Here is a 22,003-nt window from a genome sequence, read left to right on the forward strand (position 1 = left end):
TAGTAATGAACGGCAGCCAGATAACAGTGTGGTAGTAATGAGGTAGTAATGAGGCAGCCAGATAACGGTGTGGTAGTAATGAACGGCAGCCAGATAACAGTGTGGTAGGAATGAACGGCAGCCAGATAACAGTGTGGTAGTAATGAACGGCAGCCAGATAACGGTGTGGTAGTAATGAAGGCAGCCAGATAACAGTGTGGTAGTAATGAACGGCAGCCAGATAACGGTGTGGTAGTAATGAGGTAGTAATGAGGCAGCCAGATAACGGTGTGGTAGTAATGAAGGCAGCCAGATAACAGTGTGGTAGTAATGAGGTAGTAATGAGGCAGCCAGATAACAGTGTGGTAGTAATGAAGGCAGCCAGATAACAGTGTGGTAGTAATGAGGTAGTAATGAGGCAGCCAGATAACAGTGTGGTAGTAATGAGGCAGCCAGATAACAGTGTGGTAGTAATGAAGGCAGCCAGATAACAGTGTGGTAGTAATGAAGGCAGCCAGATAACAGTGTGGTAGTAATGAAGGCAGCCAGATAACAGTGTGGTAGTAATGAAGGCAGCCAGATAACAGTGTGGTAGTAATGAACGGCAGCCAGATAAGTGTGGTAGTAATGAACGGCAGCCAGATAAGTGTGGTAGTAATGAACGGCAGCCAGATAACGGTGTGGTAGTAATGAGGTAGTAATGAACGGCAGCCAGATAACGGTGTGGTAGTAATGAGGTAGTAATGAACGGCAGCCAGATAACGGTGTGGTAGTAATGAACGGCAGCCAGATAACAGTGTGGTAGTAATGACCGGCAGCCAGATAACGGTGTGGTAGTAATGAACGGCAGCCAGATAACGGTGTGGTAGTAATGAACGGCAGCCAGATAACAGTGTGGTAGTAATGAACGGCAGCCAGATAACAGTGTGGTAGTAATGAACGGCAGCCAGATAACGGTGTGGTAGTAATGAACGGCAGCCAGATAACAGTGTGGTAGTAATGAACGGCAGCCAGATAACAGTGTGGTAGTAATGACCGGCAGCCAGATAACGGTGTGGTAGTAATGAAGGCAGCCAGATAACGGTGTGGTAGTAATGAAGGCAGCCAGATAACAGTGTGGTAGTAATGACCGGCAGCCAGATAACAGTGTGGTAGTAATGAACGGCAGCCAGATAACAGTGTGGTAGTAATGAACGGCAGCCAGATAACAGTGTGGTAGTAATGACCGGCAGCCAGATAACGGTGTGGTAGTAATGAAGGCAGCCAGATAACGGTGTGGTAGTAATGAAGGCAGCCAGATAACGGTGTGGTAGTAATGAAGGCAGCCAGATAACGGTGTGGTAGTAATGAAGGCAGCCAGATAACAGTGTGGTAGTAATGACCGGCAGCCAGATAACAGTGTGGTAGTAATGAACGGCAGCCAGATAACAGTGTGGTAGTAATGAGGTAGTAATGAGGCAGCCAGATAACAGTGTGGTAGTAATGAGGCAGCCAGATAACAGTGTGGTAGTAATTAAGGCAGCCAGATAACAGTGTGGTATTAATGACCGGCAGCCAGATAACAGTGTGGTAGTAATGAACGGCAGCCAGATAACAGTGTGGTAGTAATGAGGTAGTAATGAGGCAGCCAGATAACAGTGTGGTAGTAATGAGGCAGCCAGATAACAGTGTGGTAGTAATGACCGGCAGCCAGATAACAGTGTGGTAGTAATGAACGGCAGCCAGATAACGGTGTGGTAGTAATGAACGGCAGCCAGATAACAGTGTGGTAGTAATGAACGGCAGCCAGATAACAGTGTGGTAGTAATGAACGGCAGCCAGATAACAGTGTGGTAGTAATGAGGTAGTAATGAGGCAGCCAGATAACAGTGTGGTAGTAATGAGGCAGCCAGATAACAGTGTGGTAGTAATGACCGGCAGCCAGATAACAGTGTGGTAGTAATGAACGGCAGCCAGATAACGGTGTGGTAGTAATGAACGGCAGCCAGATAACAGTGTGGTAGTAATGAACGGCAGCCAGATAACAGTGTGGTAGTAATGAGGCAGCCAGATAACAGTGTGGTAGTAATGAACGGCAGCCAGATAACAGTGTGGTAGTAATGAACGGCAGCCAGATAACAGTGTGGTAGTAATGAGGTAGTAATGAGGCAGCCAGATAACAGTGTGGTAGTAATGAAGGCAGCCAGATAACAGTGTGGTAGTAATGACCGGCAGCCAGATAACAGTGTGGTAGTAATGAACGGCAGCCAGATAACGGTGTGGTAGTAATGAACGGCAGCCAGATAACAGTGTGGTAGTAATGAACGGCAGCCAGATAACGGTGTGGTAGTAATGAACGGCAGCCAGATAACAGTGTGGTAGTAATGAACGGCAGCCAGATAACGGTGTGGTAGTAATGAACGGCAGCCAGATAACAGTGTGGTAGTAATGAACGGCAGCCAGATAACAGTGTGGTAGTAATGAACGGCAGCCAGATAACAGTGTGGTAGTAATGAACGGCAGCCAGATAACAATGTGGTAGTAATGACCGGCAGCCAGATAACAGTGTGGTAGTAATGACCGGCAGCCAGATAACAGTGTGGTAGTAATGAACGGCAGCCAGATAACAGTGTGGTAGTAATGAACGGCAGCCAGATAACAGTGTGGTAGTAATGAACGGCAGCCAGATAACAGTGTGGTAGTAATGAGGCAGCCAGATAACGGTGAGGTAGTAATGAGGCAGCCAGATAACAGTGTGGTAGTAATGAGGTAGTAATGAACGGCAGCCAGATAACGGTGTGGTAGTAATGAACGGCAGCCAGATAACGGTGTGGTAGTAATGAACGGCAGCCAGATAACGGTGTGGTAGTAATGAGGTAGTAATGAGGCAGCCAGATAACGGTGTGGTAGTAATGAGGCAGCCAGATAACGGTGTGGTAGTAATGAGGCAGCCAGATAACGGTGTGGTAGTAATGAGGTAGTAATGAGGCAGCCAGATAACGGTGTGGTAGTAATGAGGCAGCCAGATAACGGTGTGGTAGTAATGAAGGCAGCCAGATAACGGTGTGGTAGTAATGAGGTAGTAATGAGGCAGCCAGATAACGGTGTGGTAGTAGAGGAAACAGTAAAACCGCGCTAGGCTAGCAACTTAGATCATTCCTTTGATGCAGTAGTAATTATACATGGTAAAGAATATATAGAAAAGCTATACATGTAAATGGAGGAGTCGCCCTGTATGTCCAGAGTCATATTCCTGTTAGGCTGAGAGAGGATGTTGCCATGTCCTGTATGTCCAGAGTCATATTCCTGTTAGGCTGAGAGAGGATGTTGCCATGTCCTGTATGTCCAGAGTCATATTCCTGTTAGGCTGAGAGAGGATGTTGCCATGTCCTGTATGTCCAGAGTCATATTCCTGTGAGGCTGAGAGAGGATGTTGCCATGTCCTGTATGTCCAGAGTCATATTCCTGTTAGGCTGAGAGAGGATGTTGCCATGTCCTGTATGTCCAGAGTCATATTCCTGTTAGGCTGAGAGAGGATCTCATGTCAGATGATGTGGGAGTAATATGGCTACAGGTTCACCTGCCTCATCTAAGGCCTATTCTGGTGGGAAGTTCTTATAGACCACCAAGTGCTAAAAGTCAGTATTTGGACTATACAGTGCATTCGGAAATTATTCAGTCCCCTTGACTTTTCCACATTTTGTTACGTTACAGCCTTATTCTAAAATTGATGAGGGAAAAATACAATTTAATCAATCTACACACAATACCCCAAAATGACAATGCGAAAACATAAATACCTTATTTACATAAGTTTTCAGACCCTTTGCCATGAGACTCAAAATTGAGCTCAGGTGCATCCTGTTTCTATTGATCATCCTTGAGATGTTTCTACAACTTGATTGGAGTCCACTTGTGGTAAATTCAATTAATTGGACATGATTTGGAAAGGCACACACCTGTCTATATAAGGTCCCACAGTTGACAGTGCATGTCAGAGCAAAAACCAAGCCATGAGGTCGAAGGAATTGTCCGTAGAGCTACGAGACAGGATTGTGTCGAGGCACAGATCTGGGAGAACCTTCCAGAAGGACAACCATCTCTGCAGCACTCCACCAATCAGGCCTTTATGGTAAAATGGCCAGACAGAAGCCACTCCTCAGTAAAAGGCACATGACAGCCCGCTTGGAGTTTGCCAAAAGGCACGTAAAGACTCTCAGACCATGAGAAACAAGATTCTCTGATCTGATGAAACCAAGATTGAACTCTTTGGCCTGAATGCCAAGCGTCACATCTGGAGGGAACCTGCCACAATCCCTGGTGGTGGCAGCATCATGCTGTGGGGATGTTTTTCAGTGGCAGGGACTGGGAGACTAGTTAGGATCGAGGCAAAGATGAATGGAGCAAAGTACAGAGAGATCCTTGATGAAAACCTGCTCCAGAGCGCTCAGGACCTCAGACTGGGGCGACGGTTCACCTTCCAACAGGACAACGACCCTAAGCACACAGCCAAGACAACGCAGGAGTGGCTTCGGGACAAGTCTCTGAATGTCCTTGAGTGGCCCAGCCAGAGCCTGGACTTGAACCCGATCGAACATCTCCGGAGAGACCTGAAAATAGCTGTGCAGCGACGCTCCCCATCCAACCTGACAGAGCTTGAGAGGATCTGCAGAGATGAATGGGAGAAACTCCCCAAATACAGGTGTGCCAAGCTTGTAGCGTCATACCCAAGAAGACTCGAGGCTGTAATCGCTGCCAAAGGTGCTTCAACAAAGTACAGAGTAAAGGGTCTGAATACTTATGTAAGTGTGATGTTTCTGTTTTTTTAAATACGTTTGCAAAAATGTCTAAACACCTGTTTTTGCTTTGCCATTATGGGGTATTGTGTGTTGATTGATGAGGGGAAAAAACAATTGAATCCATTTTAGAATAAGGCTGTAACGAAATGTGGAAAAAGTTAATGGGTCTGAATACTTTCCGAATGCACTGTACATACGTATGCACGCATGACTGTAAGTCGCTTTGGATAAAAGCGTCTGCTAAATGGCATATTATTATTATATATTATATACTGAATCAGTAACAAGGTAAAGGAAGTTTTATTTAAAATGTTACATAGAATTTATCCTGTGAAACATGTTTTGGAAAGATTCAAGCTGTATATTGATGTCACGAACGTTGAGAGACGGGTCGGACCAAGTTGCAGCGTGAAAAGCGTACATGTTTATTCACTCAATAAACATAAAACAAAACAAGAAACAACGTAACGTGAAGTCCAATGGGCTATACACACCAACCTGACAGGAACAACATCCCACAATGCACAGCAGGCAATGGGCTATACACACACCAGCCTAACAGGAACAAGATCCCACAATACACAGCAGGCAGTGGGCTATACACACACCAGACTAACAGGAACAAGATCCCACAATACACACTATACACACACCAGACTAACAGGAACAAGATCCCACAATACACACTATACACACACCAGACTAACAGGAACAAGATCCCACAATACACACTATACACACACCAGACTAACAGGAACAGGATCCCACAATACACACTATACACACACCAGCCTAACAGGAACAACATCCCACAATACACACTATACACACACCAGACTAACAGGAACAGGATCCCACAATACACACTATACACACACCAGACTAACAGGAACAGGATCCCACAATACACACTATACACACACCAGACTAACAGGGCTATACCCACAATACACACTATACACACACCAGCCTAACAGGAACAAGATCCCACAATACACACTATACACACACCAGACTAACAGGAACAAGATCCCACAATACACACTATACACACACCAGACTAACAGGAACAAGATCACACAATACACACTATACACACCAGACTAACAGGAACAAGATCCCACAATACACACTATACACACACCAGACTAACAGGAACAACATCCCACAATACACACTACACACACCAGACTAACAGGAACAAGATCCCACAATACACACTATACACACACCAGACTAACAGGAACAGGATCCCACAATACACACTATACACACACCAGACTAACAGGAACAGGATCCCACAATACACACTATACACACACCAGACTAACAGGGCTATACCCACAATACACACTATACACACACCAGCCTAACAGGAACAAGATCCCACAATACACACTATACACACACCAGACTAACAGGAACAAGATCCCACAATACACACTATACACACACCAGCCTAACAGGAACAACATCCCACAATACACACTATACACACACCAGCCTAACAGGAACAACATCCCACAATACACACTATACACACACCAGACTAACAGGAACAAGATCCCACAATACACACCAGACTAACAGGAACAACATCCCACAATACACACTATACACACACCAGACTAACAGGAACAAGATCCCACAATACACACTATACACACACCAGCCTAACAGGAACAACATCCCACAATACACACTATACACACACCAGACTAACAGGAACAGGATCCCACAATACACACTATACACACACCAGACTAACAGGAACAAGATCCCACAATACACACTATACACACACCAGCCTAACAGGAACAGGATCCCACAATACACACTATACACACACCAGACTAACAGGAACAAGATCCCACAATACACACTATACACACACCAGCCTAACAGGAACAAGATCCCACAATACACACTATACACACACCAGACTAACAGGAACAGGATCCCACAATACACACTATACACACACCAGACTAACAGGAACAAGATCCCACAATACACACTATACACACACCAGACTAACAGGAACAAGATCCCTCAATACACACTATACACACACCAGACTAACAGGAACAACATCCCACAATACACACTATACACACACCAGACTAACAGGAACAACATCCCACAATACACACTATACACACACCAGACTAACAGGAACAGGATCCCACAATACACACTATATACACACCAGACTAACAGGATCCCACAATACACACTATACACACACCAGACTAACAGGAACAAGATCCCACAATACACACCAGACTAACAGGAACAGGATCCCACAATACACAGCAGGCAGTGGGCTATACACACACCAGACTAACAGGAACAAGATCCCACAATACACACCAGACTAACAGGAACAAGATCCCACAATACACAGCAGGCAGTGGGCTATACACACACCAGACTAACAGGAACAAGATCCCACAATACACAGCAGGCAGCGGGCTATACACACACCAGACTAACAGGAACAAGATCCCACAATACACAGCAGGCAATGGGCTATACACACACCAGACTAACAGGAACAAGATCCCACAATACACACTATACACACACCAGACTAACAGGAACAAGATCCCACAATACACACTATACACACACCAGCCTAACAGGAACAAGATCCCACAATACACACTATACACACACCAGACTAACAGGAACAAGATCCCACAATACACACTATACACACACCAGCCTAACAGGAACAAGATCCCACAATACACACTATACACACACCAGACTAACAGGAACAAGATCCCACAATACACACTATACACACACCAGACTAACAGGAACAAGATCCCACAATACACACTATACACACACCAGACTAACAGGAACAAGATCCCACAATACACACTATACACACACCAGACTAACAGGAACAAGATCCCACAATACACACTATACACACACCAGACTAACAGGAACAAGATCCCACAATACACACTATATACACACCAGACTAACAGGAACAAGATCCCACAATACACACCAGACTAACAGGAACAAGATCCCACAATACACACTATACACACCAGACTAACAGGAACAAGATCCCACAATACACACTATACACACACCAGACTAACAGGAACAAGATCCCACAATACACACTATACACACACCAGCCTAACAGGAACAAGATCCCACAATACACACTATACACACACCAGACTAACAGGAACAAGATCCCACAATACACACTATACACACACCAGCCTAACAGGAACAAGATCCCACAATACACAGCAGGCTACGGGCTACCTAAGGATGATCCCCAATCAGAGACAACGAGCGACAGCTGCCTCTGATTGGGAATCATACCCGGCCAGACATAGACACACAACCTAGCACTGCAACATAGAAATAGACATACTAGAACCTAAACACAGATTTCCACACCCTGACTCACCAAACGAGTTCTATAGGTCAGGGCGTGACAACTGATTATAATTGTGATTAATGGAGAATGGAGACAGTTTTTCAGTTGTTTTTACCTGTGTTTATAGTAAAAAAAATTAATAAAATCATTGACATACAGAACTTTGTTACAAAGAAAACTGGACATTTGTACAATTTAATGCTTTTGAGAATTATTTATTTCAGAAATTCTGATATTGATAAGGATGTAGTATATTTAATAGGTAATAATAGGAACATTTCAGATTCACTAGTGGTCTTATTGAAAACAACCTTTTTTCTCTTTATAAATGAATTGAAACAATAACATGAACTAAAATGAAAAACCTGTAGTATTATTAAAGAATATGATTTGTTTGTGTAGGATTCCTGGCGGTTTGTATATATGACTGTTCCTCTTTTGTTTGTTGACGTTTGTTAATAAAAAAATAATAATTTGCTAGCTAATAGTCTAGTCTTGATTGTAGCTAATATGGTCAATCAGGAGCAAGTGATGTCAGTGGAGTTGGCTTGTTAGCTAGTTGGCTAAACTAGCTAGCTAGCTGTGGGAAGGAATAGGGTAGCTAGCTTGCTGTCATTCACCACCTATCTGGAGTAGCAGTCAGTGACAAAGTTCCTGGTAGCAGTGGTTGCTAGCTAGCTGTGTCCCTGGGAGCAGCGGTAGCTAACCAGCTAGCTAGCTGTGTCCCTGGGAGCAGCGGTAGCTAACCAGCTAGCTAGCTGTGTCCCTGGGAGCAGCGGTAGCTAACCAGCTAGCTAGCTGTGTCCCTGGGAGCAGCGGTAGCTAACCAGCTAGCTAGCCAGCTAGCTAGCTGTGTCCCTGGGAGCAGCGGTAGCTAACCAGCTAGCTAGCTGTGTCCCTGGGAGCAGCGGTAGCTAACCAGCTAGCTAGCTGTGTCCCTGGGAGCAGCGGTAGCTAACCAGCTAGCTAGCTGTGTCCCTGGGAGCAGCGGTAGCTAACCAGCTAGCTAGCTGTGTCCCTGGGAGCAGCGGTAGCTAACCAGCTAGCTAGCTGTGTCCCTGGGAGCAGCGGTAGCTAACCAGCTAGCTAGCTGTGTCCCTGGGAGCAGCGGTAGTTAACCAGCTAGCTAGCTGTGTCCCTGGTAGTTAACCAGCTAGCTAGCTGTGTCCCTGGTAGTTAACCAGCTAGCTAGCTGTGTCCCTGGAACCATTGCTCTAACGTGTGTGTGAGAGGTGGAGCTTCCTGCTCTGTCCCCCACTATGCAGACAGGAACCATCATTCTAACGTGTCTGTGTGTGTGTGTGTGTGTGTTAGGTGGAGCTGCCTGCTCTGTCCCCCACTATGCAGACAGGAACCATCGCTCGCTGGGAGAAGAAGGAGGGAGACAAGATCAACGAGGGAGACCTGATCGCTGAGGTGACTACACACACACACAATGAGGGACACACACACACACAGACACACACACACACACAGAGGGAGACCTGATCGCTGAGGTGACTACACACATACCAGGGTTTGCGTTAGGAATGGCTGAAATAGCCGAATCCACTAATTTGCTTCAACTTTGTGGCAACAGTTTGGGGAAGGCCCTTTCCTGTTTCAGCATGACAATGCCCCCGTGCACAAAGCGAGGTCCATACAGAAATGGTTTGTCGAGATCGGTGTGGAAGAACTTGACTGCCCTGCACAGACCCCTGACCTCAACCCCATCGAACACCTTTGGGATGAATTGGAACGCCGACTGCGAGCCAGACCTAATCGCCCAACATCAGTGCCCAACCTCACTAATGCTCTCGTGGCTGAATGGAAGCAAGTCCCCTCAGCAATGTTCCAACATCTAGTGGGAAGCCTTCCCAGAAGAGTGGAGGCTGTTATAGCAGCAAAGGGGGGACCAACTCCATATTAATGCCCATGATTTTGGAATGAGCCGGTGTCCACATACCATAAATAACACACAGAAACACACACAGGGAGATGATAACCGTTATTAAACACACACAGAGAGACGTGATCGCTGAGCTTCTGATACTAACCCTTACTTCCTGATTCAGATACTAGAACTGCTTTAGTTCCTACCACGGTGTATAACCCTGACCCTACCACGGTGTCTAACCCTGACCCTACCACGGTGTCTAACCCTGACCCTACCACGGTGTCTAACCCTGACCCTACCACGGTGTATAACCCTGATCCTACCACGGTGTATAACCCTGACCCTACCACGGTGTATAACCCTGACCCTACCACGGTGTCTAACCCTGACCCTACCACGGTGTATAACCCTGATCCTACCACGGTGTATAACCCTGACCCTACCACGGTGTATAACCCTGACCCTACCACGGTGTATAACCCTGACCCTACCACGGTGTATAACCCTGACCCTACCACGGTGTATAACCCTGACCCTACCACGGTGTATAACCCTGACCCTACCACGGTGTATAACCCTGACCCTACCACGGTGTATAACCCTGATCCTACCACGGTGTATAACCCTGACCCTACCACGGTGTATAACCCTGATCCTACCACGGTGTATAACCCTGACCCTACCACGGTGTATAACCCTGATCCTACCACGGTGTATAACCCTGATCCTACCACGGTGTATAACCCTGATCCTACCACGGTGTATAACCCTGATCCTACCACGGTGTATAACCCTGACCCTACCACGGTGTATAACCCTGATCCTACCACGGTGTATAACCCTGATCCTACCACGGTGTATAACCCTGATCCTACCACGGTGTCTAACCCTGACCCTACCACGGTGTATAACCCTGACCCTACCACGGTGTATAACCCTGACCCTACCACGGTGTATAACTCTGACCCTACCACGGTGTATAACCCTGATCCTACCACGGTGTATAACCCTGACCCTACCACGGTGTATAACCCTGACCCTACCACGGTGTATAACCCTGACCCTACCACGGTGTATAACCCTGACCCTACCACGGTGTATAACCCTGACCCTACCACGGTGTATAACCCTGATCCTACCACGGTGTATAACCCTGACCCTACCACAGTGTATAACCCTGACCCTACCACGGTGTATAACCCTGACCCTACCACGGTGTATAACCCTGATCCTACCACGGTGTATAACCCTGATCCTACCACGGTGTATAACCCTGATCCTACCACGGTGTATAACCCTGATCCTACCACGGTGTATAACCCTGACCCTACCACGGTGTATAACCCTGACCCTACCACGGTGTATAACCCTGATCCTACCACGGTGTATAACCCTGACCCTACCACGGTGTATGACCCTGACCCTACCACGGTGTATAACCCTGACCCTACCACGGTGTATAACCCTGACCCTACCACGGTGTATAACCCTGATCCTACCACGGTGTATAACCCTGATCCTACCACGGTGTATAACCCTGACCCTACCACGGTGTATAACCCTGACCCTACCACGGTGTATAACCCTGACCCTACCACGGTGTATAACCCTGACCCTACCACGGTGTAAAACCCTGACCCTACCACTGTGTATAAAGATGCACTATCCTTTGCAAAGCATTTTGTGACGGTTGTTGGCAAAACTCCACCTCAAGATCACAACGTGGTTTGACAGTTAAAAAAAATAATTTCAGGAAATTCTCAGATGTTTCAACTTAATCATAATTATAGTGAGTTTGTTCAGTAGATATCGATAAATGGATCCTATGAATGTTACTTTGATGATGGTTTGTATTTCAGTTTAGTGAGTGAGGCGTGAAGGAGGATGGTCGGATTCATTCAAACGGTTTCCCCTCCTCTCTTTTCTTCCCCTCTTTATCTTGAGTTTGTGTTCCTCTGTTTCATATGTAGTGAACACAGACCTGGCTAACTGTATGTATGTTAGGTGGAGACTGACAAGGCCACCGTAGGGTTTGAACTGTTGGAGGACTGTTACCTGGCTAACTGTATGTATGTTAGGTGGAGACTGACAAGGCCACCATAGGGTTTGAACTGTTGGAGGACTGTTACCTGGCTAACTGTATGTATGTTAGGTGGAGACTGACAAGGCCACCGTAGGGTTTGGGAGGACTGTTACCTGGCTAACTGTATGTATGTTAGGTGGAGACTGACAAGGCCACCGTAGGGTTTGGGAGGACTGTTACCTGGCTAACTGTATGTATGTTAGGTGGAGACTGACAAGGCCACCGTAGGGTTTGAACTGTTGGAGGACTGTTACCTGGCTAACTGTATGTATGTTAGGTGGAGACTGACAAGGCCACCGTAGGGTTTGGGAGGACTGTTACCTGGCTAACTGTATGTATGTTAGGTGGAGACTGACAAGGCCACCGTAGGGTTTGGGAGGACTGTTACCTGGCTAACTGTATGTATGTTAGGTGGAGACTGACAAGGCCACCATAGGGTTTGAACTGTTGGAGGACTGTTACCTGGCTAACTGTATGTATGTTAGGTGGAGACTGACAAGGCCACCGTAGGGTTTGAACTGTTGGAGGACTGTTACCTGGCTAACTGTATGTATGTTAGGTGGAGACTGACAAGGCCACCGTAGGGTTTGGGAGGACTGTTACCTGGCTAACTGTATGTATGTTAGGTGGAGACTGACAAGGCCACCGTAGGGTTTGGGAGGACTGTTACCTGGCTAACTGTATGTATGTTAGGTGGAGACTGACAAGGCCACCGTAGGGTTTGGGAGGACTGTTACCTGGCTAACTGTATGTATGTTAGGTGGAGACTGACAAGGCCACCGTAGGGTTTGGGAGGACTGTTACCTGGCTAACTGTATGTATGTTAGGTGGAGACTGACAAGGCCACCGTAGGGTTTGGGAGGACTGTTACCTGGCTAACTGTATGTATGTTAGGTGGAGACTGACAAGGCCACCGTAGGGTTTGAACTGTTGGAGGACTGTTACCTGGCTAACTGTATGTATGTTAGGTGGAGACTGACAAGGCCACCGTAGGGTTTGAGCTGTTGGAGGACTGTTACCTGGCTAACTGTATGTATGTTAGGTGGAGACTGACAAGGCCACCGTAGGGTTTGGGAGGACTGTTACCTGGCTAACTGTATGTATGTTAGGTGGAGACTGACAAGGCCACCGTAGGGTTTGGGAGGACTGTTACCTGGCTAACTGTATGTATGTTAGGTGGAGACTGACAAGGCCACCGTAGGGTTTGAACTGTTGGAGGACTGTTACCTGGCTAACTGTATGTATGTTAGGTGGAGACTGACAAAGCCACCGTAGGGTTTGAACTGTTGGAGGACTGTTACCTGGCTAACTGTATGTATGTTAGGTGGAGACTGACAAGGCCACCGTAGGGTTTGAGCTGTTGGAGGACTGTTACCTGGCTAACTGTATGTTTGTTAGGTGGAGACTGACAAGGCCACCGTAGGGTTTGAGCTGTTGGAGGACTGTTACCTGGCTAACTGTATGTATGTTAGGTGGAGACTGACAAGGCCACCGTAGGGTTTGAACTGTTGGAGGACTGTTACCTGGCTAACTGTATGTATGTTAGGTGGAGACTGACAAGGCCACCGTAGGGTTTGAGCTGTTGGAGGACTGTTACCTGGCTAACTGTATGTATGTTAGGTGGAGACTGACAAGGCCACCGTAGGGTTTGAACTGTTGGAGGACTGTTACCTGGCTAACTGTATGTATGTTAGGTGGAGACTGACAAGGCCACCGTAGGGTTTGAGCTGTTGGAGGACTGTTACCTGGCTAACTGTATGTATGTTAGGTGGAGACTGACAAGGCCACCGTAGGGTTTGAACTGTTGGAGGACTGTTACCTGGCTAACTGTATGTATGTTAGGTGGAGACTGACAAGGCCACCGTAGGGTTTGAGCTGTTGGAGGACTGTTACCTGGCTAACTGTATGTATGTTAGGTGGAGACTGACAAGGCCACCGTAGGGTTTGGGAGGACTGTTACCTGGCTAACTGTATGTATGTTAGGTGGAGACTGACAAGGCCACCGTAGGGTTTGAGCTGTTGGAGGACTGTTACCTGGCTAACTGTATGTATGTTAGGTGGAGACTGACAAGGCCACCGTAGGGTTTGGGAGGACTGTTACCTGGCTAACTGTATGTATGTTAGGTGGAGACTGACAAGGCCACCGTAGGGTTTGAGCTGTTGGAGGACTGTTACCTGGCTAACTGTATGTATGTTAGGTGGAGACTGACAAGGCCACCGTAGGGTTTGGGAGGACTGTTACCTGGCTAACTGTATGTATGTTAGGTGGAGACTGACAAGGCCACCGTAGGGTTTGGGAGGACTGTTACCTGGCTAACTGTATGTATGTTAGGTGGAGACTGACAAGGCCACCGTAGGGTTTGAGCTGTTGGAGGACTGTTACCTGGCTAACTGTATGTATGTTAGGTGGAGACTGACAAGGCCACCGTAGGGTTTGGGAGGACTGTTACCTGGCTAACTGTATGTATGTTAGGTGGAGACTGACAAGGCCACCGTAGGGTTTGAACTGTTGGAGGACTGTTACCTGGCTAACTGTATGTATGTTAGGTGGAGACTGACAAGGCCACCGTAGGGTTTGAACTGTTGGAGGACTGTTACCTGGCTAACTGTATGTATGTTAGGTGGAGACTGACAAGGCCACCGTAGGGTTTGAGCTGTTGGAGGACTGTTACCTGGCTAACTGTATGTATGTTAGGTGGAGACTGACAAGGCCACCGTAGGGTTTGGGAGGACTGTTACCTGGCTAACTGTATGTATGTTAGGTGGAGACTGACAAGGCCACCGTAGGGTTTGAACTGTTGGAGGACTGTTACCTGGCTAACTGTATGTATGTTAGGTGGAGACTGACAAGGCCACCGTAGGGTTTGGGAGGACTGTTACCTGGCTAACTGTATGTATGTTAGGTGGAGACTGACAAGGCCACCGTAGGGTTTGGGAGGACTGTTACCTGGCTAACTGTATGTATGTTAGGTGGAGACTGACAAGGCCACCGTAGGGTTTGGGAGGACTGTTACCTGGCTAACTGTATGTATGTTAGGTGGAGACTGACAAGGCCACCGTAGGGTTTGGGAGGACTGTTACCTGGCTAACTGTATGTATGTTAGGTGGAGACTGACAAGGCCACCGTAGGGTTTGAGCTGTTGGAGGACTGTTACCTGGCTAACTGTATGTATGTTAGGTGGAGACTGACAAGGCCACCGTAGGGTTTGAACTGTTGGAGGACTGTTACCTGGCTAACTGTATGTATGTTAGGTGGAGACTGACAAGGCCACCGTAGGGTTTGAACTGTTGGAGGACTGTTACCTGGCTAACTGTATGTATGTTAGGTGGAGACTGACAAGGCCACCGTAGGGTTTGAACTGTTGGAGGACTGTTACCTGGCTAACTGTATATATGTTAGGTGGAGACTGACAAGGCCACCGTAGGGTTTGGGAGGACTGTTACCTGGCTAACTGTATGTATGTTAGGTGGAGACTGACAAGGCCACCGTAGGGTTTGGGAGGACTGTTACCTGGCTAACTGTATGTATGTTAGGTGGAGACTGACAAGGCCACCGTAGGGTTTGAACTGTTGGAGGACTGTTACCTGGCTAACTGTATGTATGTTAGGTGGAGACTGACAAGGCCACCATAGGGTTTGAACTGTTGGAGGACTGTTACCTGGCTAACTGTATGTATGTTAGGTGGAGACTGACAAGGCCACCGTAGCGTTTGGGAGGACTGTTACCTGGCTAACTGTATGTATGTTAGGTGGAGACTGACAAGGCCACCGTAGGGTTTGGGAGGACTGTTACCTGGCTAACTGTATGTATGTTAGGTGGAGACTGACAAGGCCACCGTAGGGTTTGAGCTGTTGGAGGACTGTTACCTGGCTAACTGTATGTATGTTAGGTGGAGACTGACAAGGCCACCATAGGGTTTGAACTGTTGGAGGACTGTTACCTGGCTAACTGTATGTATGTTAGGTGGAGACTGACAAGGCCACCGTAGGGTTTGAACTGTTGGAGGACTGTTACCTGGCTAACTGTATGTATGTTAGGTGGAGACTGACAAGGCCACCGTAGGGTTTGAACTGTTGGAGGACTGTTACCTGGCTAACTGTATGTATGTTAGGTGGAGACTGACAAGGCCACCGTAGGGTTTGAACTGTTGGAGGACTGTTACCTGGCTAACTGTATGTATGTTAGGTGGAGACTGACAAGGCCACCGTAGGGTTTGAGCTGTTGGAGGACTGTTACGTGGCTAACTGTATGTATGTTAGGTGGAGACTGACAAGGCCACCGTAGGGTTTGAACTGTTGGAGGACTGTTACCTGGCTAACTGTATGTATGTTAGGTGGAGACTGACAAGGCCACCGTAGGGTTTGAACTGTTGGAGGACTGTTACCTGGCTAACTGTATGTATGTTAGGTGGAGACTGACAAGGCCACCGTAGGGTTTGAACTGTTGGAGGACTGTTACCTGGCTAACTGTATGTATGTTAGGTGGAGACTGACAAGGCCACCGTAGGGTTTGAACTGTTGGAGGACTGTTACCTGGCTAACTGTATGTATGTTAGGTGGAGACTGACAAGGCCACCGTAGGGTTTGAGCTGTTGGAGGACTGTTACCTGGCTAACTGTATGTATGTTAGGTGGAGACTGACAAGGCCACCGTAGGGTTTGAACTGTTGGAGGACTGTTACCTGGCTAACTGTATGTATGTTAGGTGGAGACTGACAAGGCCACCGTAGGGTTTGAACTGTTGGAGGACTGTTACCTGGCTAACTGTATGTATGTTAGGTGGAGACTGACAAGGCCACCGTAGGGTTTGAGCTGTTGGAGGACTGTTATCTGGCTAAGATCCTGGTAGCTGAAGGAACTGGAGTTTCCGTGGGCTCAGTCATCTGCATCACTGTCGACAGGTACGTGTGTGTTTGAGTATATTTTACCCTGTGTGTGTGTTTGAGTATATTTTACCCTGTGTGTGTGTTTGAGTATATTTTACCCTGTGTGTGAGTTTGAGTATATTTTACCCTGTGTGTGAGTGTGTGTGTGTGTGTTTGAGTATATTTTACCCTTTGTGTGTGTTTGAGTATATTTTACCCTTTGTGTGAGTTTGAGTATATTTTACCCTGTGTGTGTGTTTGAGTATATTTTACCCTGTGTGTGAGTGTGTGTGTGTGTGTTTGAGTATATTTTACCCTGTGTGTGTGTTTGAGTATATTTTACCCTGTGTGTGTGTGTGTGTGTGAGTGTGTGTGTTTTGTGCTTGTGTGTTCTAACCTGTGTATGTGTGTCATCAGCGCTGATCTGATCCCAGCCTTTAAGGACCTGACGTTGGACAAGCTGGCTGCTTCCTCTTCCCCTTCTGCAGCTGCCACGCCCCCTCCTCCTCCCGCTGTCACCCCCGGCAGCTCCCTGCCCACCCACATGAAGGTAGGACACACACACACCTGGCAGCTCCCTGCCCACACACACATACACCTGGCAGCTCCCTGCCCACACACATACACCTGGCAGCTCCCTGCCCACCCACATGAAGGTAGGACACACATACACCTGGCAGCTCCCTACCCACACACACACACCTGGCAGCTCCCTACCCACACACACACACCTGGCAGCTCCCTGCCCACACACATACACCTGGCAGCTCCCTGCCCACACACATACACCTGGCAGCTCCCTACCCACATACACCTGGCAGCTCCCTGCCCACATACACCTGGCAGCTCCCTGCCCACACACATACACCTGGCAGCTCCCTACCCACATACACCTGGCAGCTCCCTGCCCACATACACCTGGCAGCTCCCTGCCCACACACACACACCTGGCAGCTCCCTACCAACACACATACACCTGGCAGCTCCCTGCCCACATACACATGGCAGCTCCCTGCCCACACACACCTGGCAGCTCCCTGCCCACACACATACACCTGGCAGCTCCCTGCCCACACACATACACCTGGCAGCTCCCTGCCCACACACATACACCTGGCAGCTCCCTGCCAACACGCATACACCTGGCAGCTCCCTGCCCACACATATACACCTGGCAGCTCCCTGCCCACACACATACACCTGGCAGCTCCCTGCCCACACACATACACCTGGCAGCTCCCTGCCCACACACATACACCTGGCAGCTCCCTGCCCACACACACACACCTGGCAGCTCCCTACCCACACACATGAAGGTAGGACACACATACACCTGGCAGCTCCCTGCCCACACACACCTGGCAGCTCCCTGCCCACACACACCTGGCAGCTCCCTGCCCACACACATACACCTGGCAGCTCCCTGCCCACACACACACACCTGGCAGCTCCCTACCCACATACACCTGGCAGCTCCCTACCCACACACACACACCTGGCAGCTCCCTACCCACACACATACACCTGGCAGCTCCCTACCCACACACATACACCTGGCAGCTCCCTACCCACACACATACACCTGGCAGCTCCCTACCCACACACACACACACCTGGCAGCTCCCTACACAGACACCTGGCAGCTCCCTACCCACACACATACACCTGGCAGCTCCCTGCCCACACACATACACCTGGCAGCTCCCTACCCACACACATACACCTGGCAGCTCCCTACCCACACACACCTGGCAGTTCCCTACCCACACACATACACCTGGCAGCTCCCTACCCACACACATACACCTGGCAGCTCCCTGCCCACACACATATACCTGGCAGCTCCCTACCCACACACATACACCTGGCAGCTCCCTGCCCACACACATACACCTGGCAGCTCCCTGCCCACACACATACACCTGGCAGCTCCCTACACATACACCTGGCAGCTCCCTACCCACACACACCTGGCAGCTCCCTACCCACACACATACACCTGGCAGCTCCCTACCCACACACATACACCTGGCAGCTCCCTACCCACACACATACACCTGGCAGCTCCCTACCCACACACATACACCTGGCAGCTCCCTGCCCACACACATACACCTGGCAGCTCCCTGCCCACACACATATACCTGGCAGCTCCCTGCCCACACACATACACCTGGCAGCTCCCTACCCACACACAAACACCTGGCAGCTCCCTGCCCACACACATACACCTGGCAGCTCCCTGCCCACACATTTACCTGGCAGCTCCCTGCCCACACACATATACCTGGCAGCTCCCTACCCACACACAAACACCTGGCAGCTCCCTGCCCACACATTTACCTGGCAGCTCCCTACCCACACACATTTACCTGGCAGCTCCCTACCCACACATTTACCTGGCAGCTTCCTACCCACACACAAACACCTGGCAGCTCCCTGCCCACACACATTTACCTGGCAGCTCCCTGCCCACACACATACACCTGGCAGCTCCCTGCCCACACACATACACCTGGCAGCTCCCTGCCCACACACATACACCTGGCAGCTCCCTGCCCACACACATACACCTGGCAGCTCCCTGCCAACACACATACACCTGGCAGCTCCCTACCCACACACAGACACCTGGCAGCTCCCTGCCCACACACAGACACCTGGCAGCTCCCTACCCACACACACCTGGCAGCTCCCTACCCACACACATACACCTGGCAGCTCCCTGCCCACACACAGACACCTGGCAGCTCCCTACCCACACACACCTGGCAGCTCCCTACCCACACACATACACCTGGCAGCTCCCTACCCACACACATACACCTGGCAGCTCCCTACCCACACACACCTGGCAGCTCCCTACCCACACACATACACCTGGCAGCTCCCTGCCCACACACATACACCTGGCAGCTCCCTGCCCACACACATACACCTGGCAGCTCCCTGCCCACACACATACACCTGGCAGCTCCCTGCCCACACACATATACACCTGGCAGCTCCCTACCCACACACATACACCTGGCAGCTCCCTGCCCACACGCATACACCTGGCAGCTCCCTGCCCACACACATATACCTGGCAGCTCCCTACCCACACACATACACCTGGCAGCTCCCTGCCCACACACAGACACCTGGCAGCTCCCTACCCACACACATACACCTGGCAGCTCCCTACCCACACACACCTGGCAGCTCCCTACCCACACACATACACCTGGCAGCTCCCTGCCCACACACAGACACCTGGCAGCTCCCTACCCACACACACCTGGCAGCTCCCTACACATACACCTGGCAGCTCCCTACCCACACACATACACCTGGCAGCTCCCTACCCACATACACCTGGCAGCTCCCTACCCACACACATACACCTGGCAGCTCCCTGCCCACACACATACACCTGGCAGCTCCCTGCCCACACACATACACCTGGCAGCTCCCTGCCCACACACATATACACCTGGCAGCTCCCTACCCACACACATACACCTGGCAGCTCCCTACCCACACACATACACCTGGCAGCTCCCTGCCCACACATATACACCTGGCAGCTCCCTGCCCACACACAGAAACCTGGCAGCTCCCTACCCACACACACCTGGCAGCTCCCTGCCCACACACAGACACCTGGCAGCTCCCTACCCACACACATACACCTGGCAGCTCCCTACCCACACACATACACCTGGCAGCTCCCTACCCACACACACCTGGCAGCTCCCTACCCACACACATACACCTGGCAGGCCCCTACCCACACACATACACCTGGCAGCTCCCTGCCCACACACATACACCTGGCAGCTCCCTGCCCACACACATACACCTGGCAGCTCCCTGCCCACACACATACACCTGGCAGCTCCCTGCCCACACACATATACACCTGGCAGCTCCCTACCCACACACATACACCTGGCAGCTCCCTGCCCACACACATACACCTGGCAGCTCCCTGCCCACACACATATACCTGGCAGCTCCCTACCCACACACATACACCTGGCAGCTCCCTGCCCACACACAGACACCTGGCAGCTCCCTACCCACACACATACACCTGGCAGCTCCCTACCCACACACATACACCTGGCAGCTCCCTACCCACACACATACACCTGGCAGCTCCCTACCCACAAACATACACCTGGCAGCTCCCTACCCACACACACCTGGCAGCTCCCTACCCACACACATACACCTGGCAGCTCCCTGCCCACACACAAATACCTGGCAGCTCCCTGCCCACACACATACACCTGGCAGCTCCCTGCCCACACACATACACCTGGCAGCTCCCTGCCCACACACACACACCTGGCAGCTCCCTGCCAACACACAAACACCTGGCAGCTCCCTACCCACACACAGACACCTGGCAGCTCCCTACCCACACACAGACACCTGGCAGCTCCCTGCCCACACACATACACCTGGCAGCTCCCTACCCACACATATACACCTGTCAGCTCCCTGCCAACACACATACACCTGGCAGCTCCCTGCCCACACACATACACCTGGCAGCTCCCTGCCCACACACATGAAGGTAGGACACATATACACCTGGCAGCTCCCTGCCCACCCACATGAAGGTAGGACACATATACACCTGGCAGCTCCCTGCCCACACACATGAAGGTAGGACACATATACACCTGGCAGCTCCCTGCCAACACACATGAAGGTAGGACACACATACACCTGGCAGCTCCCTGCCCACACACATACACCTGGCAGCTCCCTGCCCACACACACATACACCTGGCAGCTCCCTGCCCACACACATACACCTGGCAGCTCCCTGCCCACACACATATACCTGGCAGCTCCCTACCCACACACATACACCTGGCAGCTCCCTGCCCACACACAGACACCTGGCAGCTCCCTACCCACACACATACACCTGGCAGCTCCCTACCCACACACATACACCTGGCAGCTCCCTGCCCACACACATACACCTGGCAGCTCCCTGCCCACA

At 49.8% G+C, this 22,003-nt stretch overlaps 2 protein-coding genes and 1 long non-coding RNA gene across 4 annotated transcripts in view; 1 reads left to right on the plus strand and 2 right to left on the minus strand.

The window, feature by feature from the left end:
- Positions 1 to 22,003, plus strand: part of LOC311100333 (dihydrolipoyllysine-residue acetyltransferase component of pyruvate dehydrogenase complex, mitochondrial-like) — a 49,500-nt gene that overhangs the window by 5,510 nt on the left and 21,987 nt on the right. The window contains exons 2-4 of the mRNA XM_084141219.1: positions 9,490 to 9,591; positions 16,913 to 17,034; positions 17,416 to 17,548. Of these exons, the coding sequence (XP_083997345.1) occupies positions 9,490 to 9,591; positions 16,913 to 17,034; positions 17,416 to 17,548 (357 nt within the window). The remainder of the gene's footprint in view (positions 1 to 9,489; positions 9,592 to 16,912; positions 17,035 to 17,415; positions 17,549 to 22,003) is intronic.
- Positions 9,962 to 12,152, minus strand: LOC311099356 (uncharacterized protein; the record flags this gene model as incomplete). Its single annotated transcript, XM_084140074.1, has 4 exons — positions 9,962 to 10,988; positions 11,066 to 11,759; positions 12,033 to 12,036; positions 12,138 to 12,152. 4 exons carry the CDS (start codon positions 12,150 to 12,152, stop codon positions 10,244 to 10,246), a joined length of 1,458 nt encoding a protein of 485 aa, XP_083996200.1. The 3' UTR covers positions 9,962 to 10,243.
- On the minus strand, positions 12,189 to 15,148 carry LOC311100334. Of its 2 annotated transcripts, XR_014609826.1 has the most exons (4): positions 13,584 to 15,148; positions 13,288 to 13,435; positions 12,597 to 13,153; positions 12,189 to 12,522 (listed from the first exon to the last, which is right to left on the minus strand). It is a non-coding gene; the product is annotated as an uncharacterized lncRNA (long non-coding RNA). The 2 variants fall into 2 exon arrangements; XR_014609827.1 differs by lacking the exon at positions 12,189 to 12,522 and having other exon boundaries at positions 12,543 to 13,153.

The sequence above is a fragment of the Coregonus lavaretus genome (assembly GCF_964263955.1).
Source record: "Coregonus lavaretus genome assembly, chromosome: 24".
NCBI classification, from domain to species: domain Eukaryota; kingdom Metazoa; phylum Chordata; class Actinopteri; order Salmoniformes; family Salmonidae; genus Coregonus; species Coregonus lavaretus.